Source organism: Ascaphus truei, chromosome 9, assembly GCF_040206685.1.
Source record: "Ascaphus truei isolate aAscTru1 chromosome 9, aAscTru1.hap1, whole genome shotgun sequence".
Taxonomy (NCBI): Eukaryota; Metazoa; Chordata; class Amphibia; order Anura; family Ascaphidae; genus Ascaphus; species Ascaphus truei.
In genome coordinates this window covers 27,371,426-27,387,031 of record NC_134491.1, presented here as the reverse complement: position 1 = coordinate 27,387,031, position 15,606 = coordinate 27,371,426, and the positions used below count along the sequence as shown (strand labels likewise).

At 51.9% G+C, this 15,606-nt stretch overlaps 1 protein-coding gene across 2 annotated transcripts in view; it reads right to left on the bottom strand.

Moving 5' to 3' along the window:
* Positions 1 to 4,180: 4,180 nt before the first annotated feature.
* Positions 4,181 to 15,606, bottom strand: part of DEF6 (DEF6 guanine nucleotide exchange factor) — a 45,407-nt gene continuing 33,981 nt past the window's right edge. For both annotated transcript variants that reach the window (XM_075614064.1, XM_075614063.1), the window contains exon 11: positions 4,181 to 5,083. In XM_075614064.1, coding sequence (XP_075470179.1) covers positions 4,938 to 5,083 — 146 coding nt within the window. In that variant the 3' untranslated portion in view covers positions 4,181 to 4,937. The remainder of the gene's footprint in view (positions 5,084 to 15,606) is intronic.

The window sequence follows — 15,606 nt, the reverse complement described above, 5'->3', positions numbered from 1 at the left end:
TCCAACAGAATGGGACCTTCCTCAGGGGGATACCTTTATTTTTGCTTTCACTAATACACTTTGGTTTTCAACATTGAGTGCTGTCTCTTGTTTACCAATCCTTGGAACGGTAACGTATAACTACATTCTCTATATGGGACGTGCACCTGTGGCTTACCAGCACCTATTGGAGTGCCAACTGCCTTATCTGACTATATATATATATATATATATATATATATATATATATATATATATATATATATAAAAGAAAATTTTCAGTAGCGCCACTCGTGAAACAAGGTAAAATAAAGTGAATGAAACCGTGCAAATATTGTGTACAATGCATGAAATTTTTTGGTTTATTTGGTTCCCACCAATCACTATCAGAAGTGGGGTATTACATGGCTTGCATTATGGGATCATGGAATCCCCTGACTAGGAAGCCACCACTTACTATGAAAAGGCGTTGGGAATCTCATGTGCCGGATCACGTCCAGCTACACGAAACCCGGGAAGGCAGTGCAGACAGCAAGCCAATGTCTATTGACTGAGGTCATCACCATCAGCCGCTGGGAAGAAGAGTGTCATCGTCACCCTCTGATAACACTGCACCATGCGCTCCCCCATCCCTCTGCTAACACGGTATCCTGCGCTCTCCTCCTGTTAACACGGTATTCTGTCTGTGTTCAAAGGAGAATTCACAGGGAGAGTGTAATACCGGATCACTAGGGATGCTCGTTGGTAGCTGAAACCAGGAATCCGGTTCTGCGTTGCGATGTAGGCAGAGAGTTCAGGAAGGCCAGGGTAGGCGGTAAACAGAAGAGTAGTTGATCAAGTCAAAAGTAAGAGCAGGTAGCAAGCAGCAGAGTAATAGGACAAGACTGAATCGATACCAGGTTTTCACAAGAGTCAGCAGCAAGTCTGGTAGCTTCCAAACAGCAGTGGCACAGAGAACCTACCTCCAGGGTAGCAAGCTTGTTGTGAAGCACTGGAGGACAGGACAGGTACTTTTTTTATAGGCCATAGGAAGTCAGGTGGTGTAGTCCGTATAGCTGTCTACTGAGGGCCTGTATAGAATGACGCAGTCTGTACGTGTGGGTTCTTATAGCTCCCCTCTGCTCACACTACATCCTGCGATCCCCTCTCCCTCAGCTAACACTGTATCCTGCTTTCCCCTCTACCTCTGCTCACACTGCATCCTGCGTTCCCCTTTCCCTCTGTTCACATTGCACCCTGCGTTTCTCTCCTGCTTACACTGCACCCTGTGCTCCTCACTCTCTCTGCTAACACTGCACCCCATGCTCCCCACCATCTCTGCTAACACTGCACGCTGCGCTCCCCTCTCCCTCTGCTAACAGTGCATTCTGTGCTTCCTTCCTCTAGTAATATTGTATCCTCGCACTCCACTTTTTCTGCTAACATTGCACCCTATGCTCCCCTCTTTTCTACGAACACTGCACCCTCCTCCTCCCTCTGCTAACAATGCATCCTGCGCTCACCACACACACAGACATATATAAATATATTGTTTTATTTAAAGAGCTAATAACAATGCATCAAATATAAAAATATAATAAGACTCTAGCAACCCTGCACAATAGCTATATACGTCAAGAGCTATATATATATATATATATATATATATATATATATATATATATATATATATATATAATATACACATACAGTAGGCAAACCAGTTACAACATTGGCATAATGAGGCAAGTACATGCAGCATACAAATGACACAAAGGTAAACTTTAGGAGCGCATAGGAGCAAGGTCCACTCTGTGTATGCGTTATTCAATACATTAAGATAGATACTTTACCCTTAACCGGAGTCAGGAAAAAGAAGGAGCGGCACATCGAATATATATATATATATATATATATATATATATATATATATATATATATATATATATATATATATATATATATAAAGCAGGCGCACCAGGACTTGTATTACTACATACTGTATACCTTTTCTTGCATTTAATCTGAAGTCCTGGTGTGCCTGAAGGTGTACTCTATGATGAAGAGTTACTGAGCTACCCCGAAACTTTGGATTCTATTTTTGCACCTTAAAACCTATTTATATTTTTTGCAACCTGTGTGCTGTGTTTTCTTCTTCCTCACTCCTTGGAACCTGGTGGAGTATAATATATATATATATATATATATATATATATATATATATATAGTTATACGTTACCGTTCCAAGGATTGGTAAACAAGAGACAGCACTCAATGTTGAAAACCAAAGTGTATTAGTGAAAGCAAAAATACATCCAGAAACCCAATGTTTCGGTCCAACAGAATGGGACCTTCCTCAGGGGGATACCTTTATTTTTGCTTTCACTAATACACTTTGGTTTTCAACATTGAGTGCTGTCTCTTGTTTACCAATCCTTGGAACGGTAACGTATAACTACATTCTCTATATGGGACGTGCACCTGTGGCTTACCAGCACCTATTGGAGTGCCAACTGCCTTATCTGACTATATATATATATATATATATATATATATATATATATATATATATATATATATAAAGAAAATTTTCAGTAGCGCCACTCGTGAAACAAGGTAAAATAAAGTGAATGAAACCGTGCAAATATTGTGTACAATGCATGAAATTTTTTGGTTTATTTGGTTCCCACCAATCACTATCAGAAGTGGGGTATTACATGGCTTGCATTATGGGATCATGGAATCCCCTGACTAGGAAGCCACCACTTACTATGAAAAGGCGTTGGGAATCTCATGTGCCGGATCACGTCCAGCTACACGAAACCCGGGAAGGCAGTGCAGACAGCAAGCCAATGTCTATTGACTGAGGTCATCACCATCAGCCGCTGGGAAGAAGAGTGTCATCGTCACCCTCTGATAACACTGCACCATGCGCTCCCCCATCCCTCTGCTAACACGGTATCCTGCGCTCTCCTCCTCTGTTAACACGGCATTCTGTCTGTGTTCAAAGGAGAATTCACAGGGAGAGTGTAATACCGGATCACTTGCTTTGCAATATTTTGAAACATGTCTGTGGAAATTTTTTGTCTCCTTTTTCACCCACCATAACTTAAAATGTAATGGTAAACCTACCCAGCCTAGAAATATTGCAAAGCAAGTATACACCAACCTCACACTGATGAGACCCATTAAGGTTGAAAGATGTCTGTGAGTGTTTTGTTCTTGCTTTGCTAGTCCCATGCTGTGTGAACAGAGATGCATTTGCTGATATGGGCTCCATGTGAATGGATATTCCAGGCAAAAGGTGACAAATTGTGTATTCATTTGCATGTCATTTCCCAGAATCCCTTGCTGCGGTGGAAGCACTGTATGCTAGGTGATAATGGTTGAAAGGCAGGGGTGCAGACCTGTCTAAGACGTGAATGTGCTCACGAGTGATATTCTTTTTTGGATATATATATATACAACAAAACAAAAAGGGAAAGAACACTGGAACTCCCAGACAGCTATCTGCAGGATCATCCACCTTCCTCGATACTTCTAGAAACCAAAAGGGGAAGCGCGGGCTCCATAGTGTAAATAGCAAAAGGTAGTGTGGGGGCGCACATTACTGAAGCTCCCCGGCTGTGTATACATACGGAAGACCAGTGCACGCTTCTAAACCGCAAGCTTTGAGCTCCGTAGCGGCAGAAGAATTACAGGATACCAGAGCTTTTGTCCAAGGAGCTTATGCTACTCATTGTTGTGAGTGATCTGATTTTAGCATTGCGGTAATAAACCTTTTGCTATTTACACTATGGAGCCCGCGCTGTCCCTTTTTGTTTTCTAGAAGTGTAGAGGAAGGTGGTTGATCCTGCGGATAGCTGTCTGGGAGTTCCAGTGTTTTTATCATTTATTTTACGTATAAGGTTTATTATTTTTGGCTTTCCCTCCCTATCCCCTTTTTCCTTTTGTTTCATTTCCCTTTTCCATTTCCCTTTATTCCTTGTCCTATATGGTGTGTGTCTGTGTGTCTTTTTGTGGTTTGTAATATTGGCACAATCCTATTTAGTGCTCACTCCCTCACATCTATTGACCATCCAATACTTGTGTGATGCTGTTTTGTTTTCTGGTATGTATGTATGTATGTATGTATGTATATGTATGTATATATATATATATATATATATATATATATATATATATATATATATATATATATATATATATATATATATATATATATATATTATAGACACACACACCGCTGTATATGCTGCCAGTGCTATCTACTCTGTATATTTAACCTTTTTTTGGTTAAGGAACCCAATAATTATATTGTGAACCCCAATGCTCTCTAATAGCACGTCTGAGATCACATGCATTGTAGGGAACCTCAACCCTCTCTAAGGCTGGGATTATGGTCCCTGCGTGGCCGCGTGTGAAGGAGTGCGCCGCCGTGCGCACTCCTGCAGCCCAAGCAATTTGTGAACTTGGCTGCAAGAGGTTGTAGACGCGTTGCGGGGGTGTGGCAGGGGCGTGGCGGGGGAGTCACGAAGTTGATTTGCCTTCATTGACTGAACCAGCTCACGTGCGCTGACGTCACGTGGCAGCCGCCTGAAAACACAGATTTTGATGTATGCCAAGAACACTGCCGTTTCAACACACTCCTTTGCCGGCAGTTGCGCAGGCAGACGGGTAGCTCCCATTACAAAATACAGCACAGTGCTTGCCGTGCGCACGCCACAACACCGGCACCATAAGCCCAGCCTAATAGACCATAAACCCTCTCTAATAGCGCATCTGAGATCAGGTGCATTGTAAATTCTTCTGTATGTGGAACAATTTTCAAATGACCTGAAAAAAAACCCCACGGTTACTAGGAACCCCTGTTGAAAAACACACATATATATATATATATATATATATATATATATATATATATATATATCACTCTGACTATATTATTTTGCTTGGTATATGAGCTATCTCACAGTGGGTTAGAGGGGTGTCTCCAGGGGGTCTCCCGGTCTGTGGTGAGGGTCCTGTCCTTCTGATGTCTGCAGTCGTTTAAGGGACGAGTCCCGGCGTGTGAGGGACGGGCCCCACAATCCCTTAAACCCGACAGCGGGGGTCACACGTTTCTCTGTATACAGAAAAGCACAGTGTAAGAGCACTGGGTGCGGGGGCAGCAGTGTAACAGCGCTGGGCGCGGGGTGAACAATGTTGAAGCGCTGGTCACAGTGTAGGAGCGCTGGGCGCAGGGGGAGCAGTGTAGGAGCACCGGGCGTAGTGTATGAGTGCTGGGCGCAGGGGGAGCAGTGTAGGAGCACCGGGCGTAGTGTATGAGTGCTGGGCGCAGGGGGAGCAGTGTAGGAGCACCGGGCGTAGTGTATGAGTGCTGGGCGCAGGGGGAGCAGTGTAGGAGCACCAGGCGTAGTGTATGAGTGCTGGGCGCAGGGGGAGCAGTGTAGGAGCACCAGGCGTAGTGTATGAGTGCTCAGCGCTGGGGCAGCAGTGTAGGAGCACCAGGCGTAGTGTATGAGTGCTCAGCGCTGGGGCAGCAGTGTAGGAGCACCAGGCGTAGTGTATGAGTGCTCAGCGCTGGGGCAGCAGTGTAGGAGCGCTAGGTGCAGGGAAAACAATGTAGGAGCACTGGGCACAGGGGGAGTAGTGTAGGAATGCGGGGCACAGGGGGAGTAGTGTAGGAATGCGGGGCACAGGGGTAGCTGTGTAGGGGCGCAGGGGGAGCAGTGTAGGGGCGCAGGGGGAGCAGTGTAGGGGCGCAGGGGGAGCAGTGTAGGAGTGCTGGTCTCAGGGTGGAATGCGCTTCTTCTCTTTTCACATATATATATATGTGGGTCTGTATGTATAAGTATACATTTCTTATTGTTATTTATATTTCTCCGAGTCCTTCCATGACAGTACACACCATGAGGTTTATGCCCCTCCTTCCTGCATGGTAGGACCAGAGTTGCCAAAGCATTTAAAAGGACTCCTCCAACCAGTGATCCCCAGTGATGACCAGTGGTCATGCATTCTATTTTGGGATGGGGAAATTGTGTACTGTTCAGAAAGAATTAGAAAGCATTACCGCAAGTCACAAACCGAGAGATAGTAAAGAGCTACACAGAGAGAGCTGCATCTCCATGCACACCTCTTACAGGCGATCGCACTGTTTTTATTTAAATGTTAATAACATTATAGTAGCAGGGTTTCTCCGGAGCTGAACCACGTTAATTTCAGGTCTGGGGACACCCTGCTTCCCGAGTTACAGGCCCCGGTATGGGGTACCGGTATCTTGTGCATTTAAATGTCCCGGTCACGTGATGCGGGAGATTTAAACAAAGCACTTTCTTTTCTTCTGTACTGTATAATCCAATGGGGTGGATGTTTTCCCGTCATCTTCTTGGGCACATTTGAGTGTCAAATGGTACACCCCCAATCCCCCAATCCGATGGCTGGTGTACCATGTGACAGCTTCCATTTTATTTTTAAGAAAGCCAGCCAATCAGGAAGGATATGCTTCCATCCCTTTAAGATGACGTCACCGGAAAAAAAAATGGATGCCATCACATGGCACTCCAACCAATTGAATTGGGAGATATACCATGTAAGGCAGCGGTGCGCAAACTGTGGGGCGCGACCCCCAGGGTGGGCGCAAGACTGCCGACGGGGGGCGCGGGGTTTACAGAGGCCCCGCGCGCTTCCCGAAGGCACTTAAATTAAGTGCCGGGGGAGCTGCAGGGCCTCTGTAAACCATACTTACCCGTGGCTCCGGCGGCTTCCTCCCGGCGTCGCCATGGCAACGCGGCTTCAAAATGACGCTGCGAGGTCATGTGACGTCACGTTGCTATGGCAACGTGACGTCATTACGCCGGAGCGAGGGTAAGTTGGGGTTGGGGGGGGCGCGGGAGTGAGGGGACAGCCGGCAGGGGGGCGCAGGGAAAAAAGTTTGCGCCCCCCTGATGTAAGGTACACCCCCAATCCGATTTGTTGCTGTACCATGTGACAGCTTCCATTTTTTTTTTAAAGAATGTGACGTCCTTCCCATTAAGATGACGTCACATCCTTTAAAAAAAAAATGCTGAGGTAATGAAGGGGTTAACTCCTCCCGCAACCCTCCCGGCAGGCATAAACACCCACCACGGGCCAAATACCATATTCACCAACAACATCTACCCCCAATAAACCGGGCACTGATATTTAACCCCTTCATTACTTTAGCAGTTTGCCGCTAAGGTAATAAAGCTGAGTGTAAATGTATTTTTATTACATAGAATGGAAGCAGGGGGTCTCCGGAGCTGGTATTAATGCGTGTCAGCTCCAGAGACTTCCGGCTTCAATCCGATGCAATAAAAATAAAACATGTTGTTCTATGTCCTACCGCAAATCCCATCCCTTGAGGTGGCGAGATGAGATCTGCGAGTTGCCTGCTAGTTTCAGCCCAGATGAGATTATCGGAGCATTTAAAAAATGCAAGTTGGTGCTCTTTTTGAGCTCCCGTTCGGTGTGTCTGAGCTGCAGCGCTACTGCTCGGGACAGAGCACTTCCCGAACGATTTTGGCATTCTATCAAAGCTTTCTGCATAGCTACATTTGCCAAATCGTTCGAGAAGTTCTCAAAATGCTCGATGACTTAGTTGTCTATCAAAGTTTATAGAATAGGCCCCGTAGTGTCTAATGCAGGGGTGCGCAAACTGGGGGGCAGTTATAGAGGTCCCGCGCTCACCATCCAGGCATTTAAATTAAATGCCGGGGGACCGCGCGAGGCCTCTATAACACACTTACCTTCCCTTCCAGCGATGCGTCGTCATGGTAACCCGGCCTCAAATTATGCCACGGGGTCACGTAACCATGGCACCGTGACGTCACATGACCCCGTGTGTCATTTTACACCGGGGCCGAGCGGGGGGAGGCATGAGGCTCAGAGGAGAGCAGGCAGGGGTGCGCACGGGGAAACGTTTGCGCACCCCTGGTCTAATGAACATATTCTGTGAAGACCATGTATCAGCTTTATATATTTCTTCTGATGAGGCCAGAGCCTTATTGGCCCACCAAGTAGCTATGGTCCTAGTAGAACAGGCCTTAATCACTAATGTATAATTTAGATGATTACGTTTATAGGCCTCTTGTATACGTAGCTTGATCCATCTAGTAATGGAAGAAATAGAGGCACGGCAGCCTCTTCTGATACCGGAGACAAGTATAAACAACCGGTCTGAGCGCCTATAACTTTGTGATTTAACAACATAATGAGATACGGATCTAACCACATCTAAACAATGCAAAAACACCGCCTTTTTACCCTTGGGGTTTGGACAGAATAAAGGAACGACTATATCTTGGTTCATATGAAAACCGAGACCACTTTAAGTTGGGAACTGTGATATAGACCACATAACTGTTTTATCCTGGTGAGCCCTAAAACAAGGGGCTGTACAAGACAAGGCCTGCAATTCCCCAATTCTTCTAGCTGAAGTAATGACTGTAAGGAATACTGCCTTGAGGACAAGCCATTTATCCGAAATCTGGAATAATGGTTCGAAAGGAGCAGAAAATAATGCTTCCAAAACAATATTCAAATCCCAGGCAGGCACCAGGGGATGGAGTCGAGGTCTGAGTTTCTCGACTGCCTTGAGAAAACTAGAAACATATTTATCACTATCTAAAGAGGTATTAAAGAATGCCCCCAAAGCTGTCACTTTGACCTTCACGGAATTAAGGCCAAGCCCTTTGTATTATCCACTCTGCAAACAATCAAGTACATGAGGTGACTTTGTTTCAATTGGTGTACCTCACAAGGTATAGACCCAATGGAAGCTATCATGCCATACTATATGGTATATTTTGGGAGTAGATTGCTTTCTAGCGCAGAGCATAGTATGGACTACTTTGTCCAACAGTCATTTGTTCTTTCAGTGCCGCCTCTCAATCCCCATGTAGTCAAGGTAAGGAATGTGGGATTTGGATGTCGAATTGGTCCTTGTGTGAGGAGATCCGGTAAGGGATGTAACCTCCAGCGAACGTTTATGGACCTCCTTAGTAGGTCTGTGTAACGATGCGCTCACCACAAACAAGGCGTGACCGCGAGGCCGAAGTGGGGATTTGATAAACACCAACCCACATCCGCGAGGGCGCGTCTGGAGTGTAGATAGGTCGAGGTAGCCGGGTGGGGGTAGGACAGGTCAGTGATACTTGCCGAGGTCTGGATTGGAGAGGTACGGATTGTTCCAGGTACTTTAGCCAAGGTGGGGATTGGAGAGTTGCGAATCGTCGTGGGTAAGCCGGAGTCAGGAGCGGAGAGGTACGGATCGTCGTTGTAAGCCGGGTCAGGAGCGGAGAAGTGCGGAATCCAAAAAACAAGCAAGGTCAAGCAACACGGGACAGTCTGCAAACTATGGTCTATTTAGCCAGAATGGGGCTATTACAATCGCCTCTACCTTCTCCCTCCTGATGTTTGTCAGAACTCTCTCAATCATGGGCAGAGGAGGAAAAGCATTTACTAGTGGGACTTCCAATTCATCGATAATGCTTCTGTAAAGGTCGCTTCTCGATTGAGATTCTCAGAACAAAAGACCTGGAGTTTTGTATTTTCTTCTGTTGCCATCAGGCCTATAGTTGGGACTCCCCTAGTGAAATTCACTTGATTGAACACCTCTTGTTTCAGGGACCACTCTCGTGTGGACTCTGTAAAGATTTAAGAAGGATCTTTAAGGATCTTTGAAACGTCTTTCAATGCCTGTGAACTCCTTGTGCCTCCCTGTTTGTTAAGGTAGGCCAGTACTGTGGCATTGTGTGAAACAACTCAGTGAGCCTTTCCTTGAAGTAGAGGGGAGAAGCGGATTATTGCTCTGATCTCCAGAATATTTATTGCGAGAGAGCTTTCTACTGCAGACCATTTCCCTTGGTAGAAGGAGCTTCCCATTAGGGGATCCCAACCCTCCAGGCTGGCATCTGTAACAAGGGTGTTCCAGGTTCTGATCCCTATGGCTGTGCCCTTCATGAGATTCAGGGGACTTTCCCACTATCTCAAACTCTCTCGAGTGAGGAAACACAGATGTATCGGCTGAGCCTGATTCTGTGGATCTTTGTCCCAATGCTTCAGAAACTTGGTCTAAGCTCTGTGTGCAGAGAGGAAGTAGTGTAAGAGTGCTCTGCACATGGGAGGGGGCAATATAGGAGCTCTGGATGCGGGAGGAAGCAGTGCAAGAGTGCCGGGTGGGTGGAGCAGTATAAGAGCGCTGGGTTGTGGGGTGAGGAGTGTAAGAGTGCTGGGTGCAGGGGGGGGGGGGGCAGTGTAATAGCACTGTCTGTGGATAGGGGCAGTGTAAAAGCACAGTACTTGGTGTGGGAGAGCAATCTACTCTAAGAGCACTGAGTGGGAATGGGATCCGTGTAAGCGCAAAGGATGCAGAGGGGAGCAGTGTAAGAGCGATGAGTGTGGGGAAAGCCGTGTAAGAGCGCTGGGGTGGGGTGGGGGGGAACAATGTAAGAGTGCTGGGTGTGGGGGGAATAGTGAAAGAGCGTTGGTTGTGGGGGGGGGGATAGTGTAAGAGCGCTGGTTGTGGGGGGAACGGTGTAAGAGCGCTGGGTGCGGTGGGGGAGCAGTGTAAGAGCATTGGGTGCGGTGGGGGAGCAGTGTAAGAGCTCTGGGTGCAGTGGGGGAGCAGTGTAAGAGCTCTGGGTGCGGTGGGGGAGCAGTGTAAGAGCTCTGGGTGCGGTGGGGGAGCAGTGTAAGAGCGTTGGGTGCGGTGGGGGAGCAGTGTAAGAGCTCTAGGTGCAGTGGGGGAGCAGTGTAAGAGCTCTGGGTGCGGTGGGGGAGCAGTGTAAGAGCGTTGGGTGCGGTGGGGGAGCAGTGTAAGAGCTCTGGGTGCGACGGGAGAGCAGTGTAAGAGCTCTGGGTGCGGTGGGGGAGCAGTGTAAGAGCTCTGGGTGCGGTGGGGGAGCAGTGTAAGAGCTCTGGGTGCGGTGGGGGAGCAGTGTAAGAGCTCTGGGTGCGGTGGGGGAGCAGTGTAAGAGCGTTGGGTGCGGTGGGGGAGCAGTGTAAGAGCTCTGGGTGCGGTGGGGGAGCAGTGTAAGAGCTCTGGGTGCGACGGGAGAGCAGTGTAAGAGCGCTGGGTGGTGGGGTGAGGAGTGTAAGAGCTCTGGGTGCGGTGGGGGAGCAGTGTAAGAGCTCTGGGTGCGGTGGGGGAGCAGTGTAAGAGCTCTGGGTGCGACGGGAGAGCAGTGTAAGAGCTCTGGGTGCGGTGGGGGAGCAGTGTAAGAGCTCTGGGTGCGGTGGGGGAGCAGTGTAAGAGCTCTGGGTGCGGTGGGGGAGCAGTGTAAGAGCGTTGGGTGCGGTGGGGGAGCAGTGTAAGAGCTCTAGGTGCCGTGGGGGAGCAGTGTAAGAGCTCTGGGTGCGGTGGGGGAGCAGTGTAAGAGCGTTGGGTGCGGTGGGGGAGCAGTGTAAGAGCTCTAGGTGCAGTGGGGGAGCAGTGTAAGAGCTCTGGGTGCGGTGGGGGAGCAGTGTAAGAGCTCTGGGTGCGGTGGGGGAGCAGTGTAAGAGCGTTGGGTGCGACGGGAGAGCAGTGTAAGAGCGTTGGGTGCGGTGGGGGAGCAGTGTAAGAGCTCTGGGTGCGGTGGGGGAGCAGTGTAAGAGCTCTGGGTGCGGTGGGGGAGCAGTGTAAGAGCGTTGGGTGCGGTGGGGGAGCAGTGTAAGAGCTCTAGGTGCAGTGGGGGAGCAGTGTAAGAGCTCTGGGTGCGGTGGGGGAGCAGTGTAAGAGCGTTGGGTGCGGTGGGGGAGCAGTGTAAGAGCTCTGGGTGCGACGGGAGAGCAGTGTAAGAGCTCTGGGTGCGGTGGGGGAGCAGTGTAAGAGCTCTGGGTGCGGTGGGGGAGCAGTGTAAGAGCTCTGGGTGCGGTGGGGGAGCAGTGTAAGAGCTCTGGGTGCGGTGGGGGAGCAGTGTAAGAGCTCTGGGTGCGGTGGGGGAGCAGTGTAAGAGCTCTGGTTGCGACGGAAGAGCAGTGTAAGAGCGTTGGGTGCGGTGGGGGAGCAGTGTAAGAGCTCTGGGTGCGGTGGGGGAGCAGTGTAAGAGCTCTGGGTGCGGTGGGGGAGCAGTGTAAGAGCTCTGGGTGCGACGGGAGAGCAGTGTAAGAGCTCTGGGTGCGGTGGGGGAGCAGTGTAAGAGCGCTGGGTGGTGGGGTGAGGAGTGTAAGAGCTCTGGGTGCGGTGGGGGAGCAGTGTAAGAGCTCTGGGTGCGACGGGAGAGCAGTGTAAGAGCGCTGGGTGGTGGGGTGAGGAGTGTAAGAGCTCTGGGTGCGGTGGGAGAGCAGTGTAAGAGCTCTGGGTGCGGTGGGGGAGCAGTGTAAGAGCTCTGGTTGCGACGGGAGAGCAGTGTAAGAGCTCTGGGTGCGACGGGAGAGCAGTGTAAGAGCTCTGGGTGCGGTGGGGGAGCAGTGTAAGAGCTCTGGGTGCGGTGGGGGAGCAGTGTAAGAGCTCTGGGTGCGGTGGGGGAGCAGTGTAAGAGCTCTGGTTGCGACGGGAGAGCAGTGTAAGAGCTCTGGGTGCGGTGGGGGAGCAGTGTAAGAGCTCTGGGTGCGGTGGGGGAGCAGTGTAAGAGCTCTGGGTGCGGTGGGGGAGCAGTGTAAGAGTTCTGGGTGCGGTGGGGGAGCAGTGTAAGAGCTCTGGGTGCGGTGGGGGAGCAGTGTAAGAGCGTTGGGTGCGGTGGGGGAGCAGTGTAAGAGCGTTGGGTGCGGTGGGGGAGCAGTGTAAGAGCTCTGGGTGCGGTGGGAGAGCAGTGTAAGAGCTCTGGGTGCGGTGGGGGAGCAGTGTAAGAGCTCTAGGTGCAGTGGGGGAGCAGTGTAAGAGCTCTGGGTGCGGTGGGGGAGCAGTGTAAGAGCGTTGGGTGCGGTGGGGGAGCAGTGTAAGAGCTCTGGGTGCGACGGGAGAGCAGTGTAAGAGCTCTGGGTGCGGTGGGGGAGCAGTGTAAGAGCTCTGGGTGCGGTGGGGGAGCAGTGTAAGAGCTCTGGGTGCGGTGGGGGAGCAGTGTAAGAGCTCTGGGTGCGGTGGGGGAGCAGTGTAAGAGCTCTGGGTGCGGTGGGGGAGCAGTGTAAGAGCTCTGGTTGCGACGGAAGAGCAGTGTAAGAGCGTTGGGTGCGGTGGGGGAGCAGTGTAAGAGCTCTGGGTGCGGTGGGGGAGCAGTGTAAGAGCTCTGGGTGCGGTGGGGGAGCAGTGTAAGAGCTCTGGGTGCGACGGGAGAGCAGTGTAAGAGCTCTGGGTGCGGTGGGGGAGCAGTGTAAGAGCGCTGGGTGGTGGGGTGAGGAGTGTAAGAGCTCTGGGTGCGGTGGGGGAGCAGTGTAAGAGCTCTGGGTGCGACGGGAGAGCAGTGTAAGAGCGCTGGGTGGTGGGGTGAGGAGTGTAAGAGCTCTGGGTGCGGTGGGAGAGCAGTGTAAGAGCTCTGGGTGCGGTGGGGGAGCAGTGTAAGAGCTCTGGTTGCGACGGGAGAGCAGTGTAAGAGCTCTGGGTGCGACGGGAGAGCAGTGTAAGAGCTCTGGGTGCGGTGGGGGAGCAGTGTAAGAGCTCTGGGTGCGGTGGGGGAGCAGTGTAAGAGCTCTGGGTGCGGTGGGGGAGCAGTGTAAGAGCTCTGGTTGCGACGGGAGAGCAGTGTAAGAGCTCTGGGTGCGGTGGGGGAGCAGTGTAAGAGCTCTGGGTGCGGTGGGGGAGCAGTGTAAGAGCTCTGGGTGCGGTGGGGGAGCAGTGTAAGAGTTCTGGGTGCGGTGGGGGAGCAGTGTAAGAGCTCTGGGTGCGGTGGGGGAGCAGTGTAAGAGCGTTGGGTGCGGTGGGGGAGCAGTGTAAGAGCGTTGGGTGCGGTGGGGGAGCAGTGTAAGAGCTCTGGGTGCGGTGGGAGAGCAGTGTAAGAGCTCTGGGTGCGGTGGGGGAGCAGTGTAAGAGCTCTGGGTGCGGTGGGGGAGCAGTGTAAGAGCTCTGGGTGCGGTGGGGGAGCAGTGTAAGAGCGTTGGGTGCGGTGGGGGAGCAGTGTAAGAGCGTTGGGTGCGGTGGGGGAGCAGTGTAAGAGCGTTGGGTGTGGTGGGGGAGCAGTGTAAGAGCGTTGGGTGCGGTGGGGGAGCAGTGTAAGAGCTCTGGGTGCGGTGGGGGAGCAGTGTAAGAGCGTTGGGTGCGGTGGGGGAGCAGTGTAAGAGCTCTGGGTGCGGTGGGGGAGCAGTGTAAGAGCTCTGGGTGCGGTGGGGGAGCAGTGTAAGAGCTCTGGGTGCGGTGGGGGAGCAGTGTAAGAGCTCTGGGTGCGACGGGAGAGCAGTGTAAGAGCGTTGGGGTGCGGTGGGGGAGCAGTGTAAGAGCTCTGGGTGCGGTGGGGGAGCAGTGTAAGAGCTCTGGGTGCGGTGGGGGAGCAGTGTAAGAGCTCTGGGTGCGGTGGGGGAGCAGTGTAAGAGCGTTGGGTGCGACGGGAGAGCAGTGTAAGAGCGTTGGGGTGCGGTGGGGGAGCAGTGTAAGAGCTCTGGGTGCGGTGGGGGAGCAGTGTAAGAGCTCTGGGTGCGACGGGAGAGCAGTGTAAGAGCGCTGGGTGCGGTGGGGGAGCAGTGTAAGAGCTCTGGGTGCGGTGGGGGAGCAGTGTAAGAGCTCTGGGTGCGGTGGGGGAGCAGTGTAAGAGCTCTGGGTGCGGTGGGGGAGCAGTGTAAGAGCGTTGGGTGCGGTGGGGGAGCAGTGTAAGAGCGTTGGGTGTGGTGGGGGAGCAGTGTAAGAGCGTTGGGTGCGGTGGGGGAGCAGTGTAAGAGCTCTGGGTGCGGTGGGGGAGCAGTGTAAGAGCTCTGGGTGCGGTGGGGGAGCAGTGTAAGAGCGTTGGGTGCGGTGGGGGAGCAGTGTAAGAGCTCTGGGTGCGGTGGGGGAGCAGTGTAAGAGCGTTGGGTGCGGTGGGGGAGCAGTGTAAGAGCTCTGGGTGCGGTGGGGGAGCAGTGTAAGAGCTCTGGGTGCGGTGGGGGAGCAGTGTAAGAGCGCTGGGTGCGGTGGGGGAGCAGTGTAAGAGCGCTGGGTGCGGTGGGGGAGCAGTGTAAGAGCGTTGGGTGCGGTGGGGGAGCAGTGTAAGAGCGTTGGGTGCGGTGGGGGAGCAGTGTAAGAGCTCTGGGTGCGGTGGGGGAGCAGTGTAAGAGCTCTGGGTGCGGTGGGGGAGCAGTGTAAGAGCGCTGGGTGCGGTGGGGGAGCAGTGTAAGAGCGTTGGGTGCGGTGGGGGAGCAGTGTAAGAGCGTTGGGTGCGGTGGGGGAGCAGTGTAAGAGCGTTGGGTGCGGTGGGGGAGCAGTGTAAGAGCTCTGGGTGCGGTGGGGGAGCAGTGTAAGAGCTCTGGGTGCGGTGGGGGAGCAGTGTAAGAGCTCTGGTTGCGACGGGAGAGCAGTGTAAGAGCGTTGGGTGCGGTGGGGGAGCAGTGTAAGAGCGTTGGGGTGCGGTGGGGGAGCAGTGTAAGAGCTCTGGGTGCGGTGGGGGAGCAGTGTAAGAGCGTTGGGTGCGGTGGGGGAGCAGTGTAAGAGCTCTGGGTGCGGTGGGGGAGCAGTGTAAGAGCTCTGGGTGCGGTGGGGGAGCAGTGTAAGAGCTCTGGGTGCGGTGGGGGAGCAGTGTAAGAGCGTTGGGTGCGGTGGGGGAGCAGTGTAAGAGCTCTGGGTGCGGTGGGGGAGCAGTGTAAGAG